General features: G+C 37.0%; 1 protein-coding gene across 1 annotated transcript in view; it reads right to left on the bottom strand.

The window, feature by feature from the left end:
- Window positions 1-342: 342 nt before the first annotated feature.
- GOLPH3 (golgi phosphoprotein 3) overlaps window positions 343-9,151 on the bottom strand; it is a 30,181-nt gene continuing 21,372 nt past the window's right edge. The window contains exons 3-4 of the mRNA XM_062513552.1: window positions 5,927-6,041; window positions 343-2,791 (exon numbers count right to left, since the gene is read on the bottom strand). Coding sequence (XP_062369536.1) covers window positions 2,367-2,791; window positions 5,927-6,041 — 540 coding nt within the window. The 3' untranslated portion in view covers window positions 343-2,366. The remainder of the gene's footprint in view (window positions 2,792-5,926; window positions 6,042-9,151) is intronic.

Genomic DNA, 9,151 nt, shown 5'->3' with positions numbered 1-9,151 from the left:
CCCGAAACCAAACATGAAACCACCAGGAAAATAGAAAATACTCACAAAATGAAGAAGAGAGGCCAGAAAAAGGACTGTGAAAGATACTTCCAGTCTGAAGCATGCTTCAAGTAGCTTAGATTTGCAAAGCCATTAAGTTTTGTGCACATAACTTTGTCCTGCATACTCCATCATTTTTCTGACCTTTCAGCCAATTACTTTTTCCTCCTCTCAAAGAGCATCAGAAAATGAGAAAACAGATTACATGAGATAATGAAAGCTGTGAACTGCATCTACTACCAAGTATACAGAAAGTATTCCATAAGCTGTCAAATGTAAGAGGAACACAGCAATTTTCATTTTTCTTCCACTTAAAAGCAATCACAGCTTGAAATGTTTAAAAGACAATGTCCCAAGTTCATGCCCAAGCCCCTCAAAGTTTTCAACACAGCATCTTACAAGTGAAAGAACACTGTCTTTTTATTTGTAATCCAGAGTTTGAAATATTTTACAATATACTTTTAATTTCATTTGTCTAAAGAAATAGCATTAAGAACTGAAAGAACAGTGTGCCATTAAATGTTAAGGACTGTATTTTTAAAAACCTTTCTTAAAAAAGGTTATAGAGGTACAATGAATTTAAGTTGTATTTTAAAGTCAAATACTTAAGCATCTCAATGATTGAAAATGAAGTGCAAAATTGGAAGTCCAGTCACAGATGAGGCTGTAGAGCTGTGCTTAGGACTGAAGAGGTCTACCTAGGGCAGGCACCGCTGCACACTCCCCAATCAACTCAGCCTGTCCCAGCCATGAATCCTGCAGATCCGAGTGACACCACTGATTAAGTCAGTTTGAACTACTTAATATAAATTCTCCCTTTCTAATAAGAAGGATATTAACTAAAGCTTTCAGTTAGGCAATAAAACCTTTCTAATTAGCAACAAAAAAGTAAAAGTGACATGCTTACTCTGTTTCAGGCACTTTCAAGATCATAGTTTATTTACTGTAGGTAAAAAGCTAGTATACAGATTAAGGGATCCCTTAAATTTCAACTCTACAGTTATACGCCATCTAGTATTCTTGCTCTGAATATTAACCAAAAGGTTTCTAAACACCTGTAAGCCCCACTATAAATCTGCATCGTTATGATGAAAAAATATAGAAATCAATGCTCAATCTTTTTAATGCATAATATTTACACTGTGAAACCAATGGGAAATAACAAGCAGTGGCAAAGAGACAATAAATTTTAAAAAGCCAGAGTTTTATATAGGTTTTGGGTTTCTTCACAATAGTGTGCTAATCAGCATAATTGTATATGTAAAAACTAAAATATAGCAGAGCATCCCATTACAGAAATATTAATTGTCTGAACTGCTGCCATTACTTGCTAACCATTTACATGCAACACCTGCTAAGACTGACTTTTTGTTCTTAAAGTGTAAAATAGTTCAAGGTTTATGAGACAAACATTAATTTGTGTACAAAACTGAAAGTTGTACTTAAGAATTGTACTGGTCATGAGTCTCTTCCATACAGAAGTGGAGGGAAAGAAAAACGTACCAATGATAGAAAGCAGTCTCTTTCCATTCACTAATTTTCAAAGGCAATGCATAGACTGAGAATACCTGGATGGCAAACTCCAGAGACTCTGGAAACAAACAGCTTTCACAGAGGACCTCTGCAGGAGGCCTTTCTTTGCATCAGATGGCAATGGCTGACAGCAAATAAGGGGCACCAGGTGTACAAGTAAGTAGATCTTGAAAAATACTAAGATGGGGCAGTTGTTAATATACAATTCAAACTATATATACAATATAATGGAATGTATCCCCTCACAAAACTGTTTATGAAACAATTGGACCTTTCTATACTAGCCTTATGACTCAGCTATCATTCTAATGAAACTATAAGTACACAAGAGACTTGCATGAGAATTAAAACTTATGGGGCATTTTTCAGGAACTATTGACAAAGCTGCTTAATGGCATTTCTGCTTTTTAAGTAATTTTGTTAGATAGAGTTGAAAACATCTGTGTAAAAAATGTCCTGACAGACACTTCAACACGAGCTTTGGTGACAAACCACTTCAATAACAATGAGGTGAAAATTAAACGAAGTATTTAAGGTAACTCAAACTGAATGTGAAATGGAATGCCAATATGGCAGTTTACCCTTTTTCTGTTGATTTAAACAGGAAAGTCTCTTGTACCAGCAGAATCCTGTATACAGACAGAGAAGTAGGGAATACACCACTTATAATCCCCATTAAACAAAAGCAGATTCATCATGTGAGAAGGTACAAATTACAGAAAACATGAATAGTCAATAAAAGAGAAACAACTGGTTTACATGAAAGAAGAGAGAACACTTCAGTCTGAATGCAGCTATTTTGTGAAAGCTGCAACAACAGCCCACAGAACCTCATTTGTGTTGGTTTTCATACATTCAACCTCAGGGTCTAAATCCAGGAGCTGCCGCACTCTCTTTGTGGCTAAATCATACTGCTCATCTAGGAGGGGGGCAAAAGCGTTCTCCAGGACATCCGAGGCGTGGGCTAAATAAACAAGTGCCAGCAAGCGCTTGTCCATGCGGTGGGGGTCGTTCACCCACTTGTCAAGAACCGCCTCCTGAACCTTCTTGATGAGGCGCTGTTTGATGTTGTTGTTGGTGAGAGGGTGTGTAGTCATGTCAAAAAGAAGGAAGTTCTGTTTCTCTGTTGTCAGTACACCTTTTTCCACTAGATTTTTAGCTAACCGCTCACGGACATTTCGTAGCTGGTAGTGCAACTTCAGTGGGTTCCATGTTTCACCTAAAACAGCAAGAAAACCATACAACAGTCAGATTAAGTTTAAGCTGTACTGCTGCAGTGATGTTTTTTCCCCCTCTGTGCTGCAGAATGAGCTGTCAAAATCATACAGCAGACTACAAGAGATGTGCTCCTGTCAGCATTTCTTTGATCCCTGGCATGGAGGCAGAGACCAGGAGAACCTCCTTGGTTAGCTCTGGAGTACACTGAAAGTTTGGAATAAATGATAGCTAAGCCATGTCTTGATTACAGATGTGAAAAATAAACAAAAACCTTGTATTGTAAAACAAAAAATGAACCAGTTATGCGGAATGAATTTACTTCTAGTAACAATAAACAAAGTAAAATCAAGCAACCTCTTCAGTCTTTTTGTATTTTTCTAAGTCCAGATTTCTACCATGTCAGAGACTGGAAGAAGTGTTCTTGCCTTTCTTCTGCCACAGAGACAAGCTAATGCTTGTCTAATGCAGTGGGTTTCTTTATTTCTGCAGGTTTCCACACCTCTCCCCGTTCCTGCTTCCACTGTGAGAATGTGTAAGGCACAGTTGTGCACAAATGAAGCACGTGTTGGGCAGTCTTTAATGCTTCTACATAAATCACTTCTAATGCCTTTTGTTAAGGCGGAAGAACTGGGTGTGCATAGAAGAACAGAGTGTGTGACTGTGTGTGCATAGAGGAAATTGACAAAGCACAAAATCAACATCAACAGCTCCAATTAAAACTGTTTAGCAGTGAGAATTCTACCTTGGCTTAAGAGCTTATTTAACAGGCTAAAAAAAATTAATTACAGCTTACTTAAGAATTTATCATAATCCCCTCCTGATGTAAAAGACTATGCATTTTACAGGGCAAGAAAAGGAACAACATTAAGTACTTCTTATATAGATGGAGGTTTTCCATAACTGATACGAGAATTTCTGTACCAAACTTTTGAAAAATGCATTGGTTAGCATAAAATAATAGCAACAACAACAGCAAGCCACAGGTTTCTCCCACTGTGATGGAGGGTGACACACACTGTATCCAGGGAACAGCTAAGATAAGTAAACAAATGAGGCGACTCCAACTGCTGAATGAAAGGCAGAAAACCCAACCAGGCCTGAACTACATGTCCAACTACACATCATTGAATGCAATTTCCAGTTTGATCATGAATGGAACTATCACACAAACACAAAAGAGAGGTTTTCATTACTGCCTTTCACAGGGCACAGGCTATTTTGTAGATTTTTGTACAGTTGCCATGTGGCTGAAAGTCAGTGCTGTGGTGACATCTTGTGACCAAGCTCATCAATTACACAGACACTCGCAGACACAGAGATATGTTTGCTACATCTACAGGAAACCTGACATTATGATCCAAACTTCTATATTCCTTACCTTTGCTTTCCTTTCCTTAGAGGCTACCTTATAAACACCAGCCTGGCAAACACCACCTTACATGTCCATAGACTTATTTACATGATGGCTTTGAACTCACATGCACTGTAACTCCTAGCAGCATTCTGCATTACTGATAATCATGGCTAGAAGTAGATTCTTTCCAGGATCGACCCAGTCCCCAAAACAAAATTCTAACAGAGTTTATGAGTTTATTAAATGAAACAAAACAAAGTAAAACCAACCCACCAATAAAAATAAAACCCTCCTTCCAGACCCACTGAAATAGTTTTCTTCATAAGGACAGATCTCTAAACCATGGGAAATACAAAGAACACTAATGCCATCTAAGAATTAATAATTGATAAACATATGCTAGTAAAAATGATCCAAGCCTTAGCCACAGCACTGCTGATAACTATCTCCCCAGAGCCAAAGTCCAGCAGGGTCAGGAAAACCTTAGCTTAGCTCAAAAAAAACCTACAACACTCATTCATTAGCTGACCTTTTTTGAGTTGGTCCTAACATGATGTGCATCGCACTGGGAGAGGAGGTGAAATGTCAGCACAAATTATGTATTTGGGACAAGAAAATTGAATTGGTTTTGCCAGCTGTAAGAGGGAAGGGGAGCTGAGTGAGAACTGAACTACATGGCTCTGCAGCAGCCAAGCCCCTCCTGACATGGGCTGCTTTGTAGTCCAGTCTCCCCCTGTGCCTGACAGCCAAGGAGCAGGAGAGGAGGGATGGCAAGGACCTGAGAATGAACTGGCATGCAAGGAAGGCTGTTTAAGGTGGTGCAGAATGAATGGGCAGAACAAAGAGAACAGGAAAGCAGAGAAAGGCAGAGATTTTGCTCATTTGTGCAGCTCGGCAGTTTTAAGTAGCAGATTCTACATAGGCAACCACCAAATCTCATTACCCCCAACCTCCCAGTCACAAAATAGGGTTGACAAAATGGGGTTGACAAAATAGGGTTTTCTCCTGCGCTGTTTGCACAGTACATCTCTGATCTACTCCAAGCAAGCTGTATTTACGTGCTTTGTGAAAGCAGAGGAATGCTGGTGATCAATTCTGTCTGGAGTTCAGCCTGGAGAGAAGGCTCTAAGGAAACCTTACTGCAGCCTTTCACTACTTAAAGGGGGACTGCAAGAAAGATGGGGTCAGACATTTTAGCAGGGCCTGGGCCTGGTAATGGTTTCAAAGAACACAGATTTTGTTTTGAACAACAACAGTATCTAACATTTTAAAATATTTATTACATTTCTTCAGTTAATGAAAAAATTAAAACTCCTAACGCTTTATTTTTAATTCATAATTAATGGTTCAATCACCCTCAAGTTTTATGTGTGAGTTATGAGATCTTCACCTCCTTTCTTTATTGAAAGATCTGAATACCCAGTGCACACATTCAGGCTCCAAACTTCTACCAACCCTCATTTCCTAACACAGAGAAAGGCAGTTACATCTCCAGGGTGCAGTCCTGATTTACTTCAGAGTCAGTGGAAGGCACCTCTTCCACAGAGCTGAGATGTCCTCTGACACTTCCATATAGGTCCTTTCTGTATCAAGTTAAGTTAAAAGCAACAGTTATTTATAATTAATTAAAGGCTATGATCAACAAGAAACTACCCTAGAGGACAGTCTAATTAACATTTTTGCATATTTTCTCTCAAAAACCTTGCAATATAATCTCTAGTGATGCCAGATAATTAGCTTTATTTGGATAAAAAAAGCAAATACTTTATTTGCAAAGCTTACCACTAAGCAGTTCAATCCAATTTTGTATTGTTTCAGGAGGCTGGGTCTCTTTAATGTGTTTCAGAGCTTCATCAAGCAAAACATCCCCTGTAGGAGCATCTGACTTGCAAATCACCTAAGAATGAATAGAACACAGTCAGTATTTTGACATAATTCATATATGACAAACACACCCACCAATAAAAAACCTACCTGTTATGCAAACCAAAATATTTTTTTAAAAATAACGAAAACTCTCTTAAGAATATGCAATTCTGAAAAACCCAAACTTTTGTTGTTAAAAAAATAGAACTACTTCTGCTTTGATTCAAAATATGTTAAGTCTGAGGTTATCTGTAACTTAAATTAACCTTCATGGGCTAAAATTATAGTATTAATCACAAACCTAAACTAAACAAACTGGGTTATTTTAAGAAAAAAAACTCACTTATCCAGCCAGGTCCTTTGGTACACTAAATTAAATTAGTCTCCGAATACAGTCCATTTTACTGCTTCAAGTTAAATTTATTCAATATACTGAGTCAAAAAAAAAATCAGATTGCATGAAAACAAGAACAACAACAAAGAAAAAACTAGGAAAAAGTAAAAAAATTAGTTTTCTTCAATACACTAATGGATAAAAATAGGTTCATGACAACATCTGCAAGTTTTGCAGCTCTGAAGAACACACTGCCAGGTAATAGAGTTTCATTTAAAAAGAGTTAAACCACACCTATTAAGGAAAATATACATGTACAAATAAACCCCTTAACATGCAACAATAAATGCAATACTATTTAAGTCTCATATTTAGTAAATTCTAAAATTATCTGAGTTTTTTGATCAGGAAAGCACAACAAAAAAAATTTAAACAGAGTGACATAATAAAAATTACTCAAAAATTTGAGTAACTGCTTGTTTAACAGTATAGGTAGTTACAGGAACCATGCATAAACACTTTTTATTTTTTTCTGAAGAGAAAAATCAAGAGCACCAAATGAAAACTTACAGATTAAACTAGCTCAAGTCACTATGTTTAAGTAAAATCTCTATTTATAGAAGAATTACTACTGTTGTTAATAATAATAATAATAATAATTGCTGGTTTTATTATATCTGGTAATTTAAACAGTTTACAAGTTAGCACTTTACAAGCATGAGGTAAAAGGTACCAGGCAATTGGCAGAAAAATGAATACATCAACACAATTTCATGTATATATATATATATATATATACACACATATATACATATATATATATATACACATACACAGACAGAAAGGAAAAGCAGGAAGCAAAAGTTCTTATTTTTCCTAACACTTCAGAGTAGTCATAAAGCTGTTCTGTAAATGTCATACTGAAATATACCCTAAGTTTACCTCTGTTTCATAGTTCTAATAAACCTTACTACAAACAATAGAGTGCAATGCATTTTCATAGGGCCTGATGATGACACTGATATAAGCTACAATGATAAGACAACTTCAATCCAGCAAGATGATCTCCAGCTGGTGTGCAAAAGTGTACAGAATCTATGAGATTAAAATTGCTCAAGAGATCTCTGTGAGTACCAAATAGGTCATAGCTGGAATGATATTTCCAATTGAGATGGTCTATATAAAGCACAGAAACTAAGATTTTCAATAAAAATCAGCAAGAATGAACTGGCACTGTTTCTCCACTTCTCTGCTACACTGAATATCCACAGCACTGTCTCCTCAATCAAAATTATCTTTTTCCCTCAAATGAGCGTGTGCTGGTTCACACTTCCACAATATTTCTCTCCCATCCCCTTCCCAGCACATGGAGAGAGGACCAGCAGAAGCCCAGCCACCTCTGAATCTTCAGAGATCTGCTCTTTCTTGAAGGGCTTAGTGGCAAGTGCCTCTTGGCTAACTCTCTTCAGAGTGGGAAACTGGCTGGGTTCGGGATCTCATGAGTTGACTCACCACAGAAGATTAAGCATTCAGGAGGGGGAACTTTTTGCTCTCTAACAGAGGGACTAAGGTAGAAAAAACATCCAGAACATTGTGATCCTTCAGAGATGCTGTTCTTTGGCCTGACTGCAAAATAATATTCTTTATTACAGTTTTTCAGTGTTTAATCAGGTACTAGATTTGCCTGGTACTTATCAACTAAGGAAATTTCAATTATACAGACTATTTAATTTGCATTTTTCACAATGCAGCTCTACAATTAAGAAAAGCTAAATATTAAGCACAGATTTTTAAGTAAAATACATTTTCTAGTTTTTATAAAAAGATTCACTCTTGCATGAACTACTCAGAATTGTTAAAATACTGAAGTAAATCTGCCAAGGATTTGTTTGGGTTCCTTTTGCTTTTAATAACCCTATTGATTTGGCTTTCTCTCTGAGCCTGCAATGCAATGTAGAGTACTACCTTCTATTCTCAATAACCACTTGCAAACCCACACATTCATTTGTTTCTAACGTTGATCCCAGTAGACAGAACTCCAAAATGGTGCAACAATTAGGTACTCTTAAGCCAAATTTACAAGGATGTTGCAATGTGCAGCACATCCACTTACAAAGATTCAATAAGGTACATCAAGTCCTAGTCCACTCTTCTCAGTTGCATTTGACTATGGCAATCACAGATTTAATGCATCTTGATCCATTCTGAAGTACAAAATACTAGCAGCAGACATCAACCTGATTTAAGGCTTTAAGTGGAAATCATTGTAGCTGTCATTCTTTCAAGTTAATTATATGATCAAACCCTGTTAGCTGTTTGTAAATCTGTACTACTGTCCAAAAAACTTGTTCTACCTTCTTCTTGTCCTCACCTTACGGCAAGATCAAGAGAGTGGTTCCAATAAAAACTAAACCATGTATTATTAGACAGCTCTTTCTACTTATTAGGCACAGTATTTATTTCACAGCCAAAGCTAAGGGCATGGGGAGCAAAACCTGCAGAAGCGGGACAAGGAAGACACTTGACAGAGTAGAGACACTTAAATCTGGCCAGCACAGAAACAAGACTGAAATAAAGGGTTAATGGAAAACTCCAAATAAAGTGCAAAACAACACAAGTCATTCACAGGAATGATTTCTAAATTGAGGGAGGTGGTACAGTTTGGGATTTTATTTGCAGGAAAGTACTTAAACAGAAAACAACCTTCATTTAAATTAATGCCTATTTTTATAGATCCCTCCTGCCTGAAAACTGCAAAGTATCTCAAATATCTTACAACAGCAGAAAAAGAAAACCTCTAAATTGCA

This window comes from Cinclus cinclus, chromosome Z (genome assembly GCF_963662255.1).
Source record: "Cinclus cinclus chromosome Z, bCinCin1.1, whole genome shotgun sequence".
Lineage (NCBI taxonomy): Eukaryota > Metazoa > Chordata > Aves > Passeriformes > Cinclidae > Cinclus > Cinclus cinclus.
The sequence above is the reverse complement of the archived record's forward strand: the minus strand, read 5'-3'. Positions and strand labels throughout refer to the sequence as shown.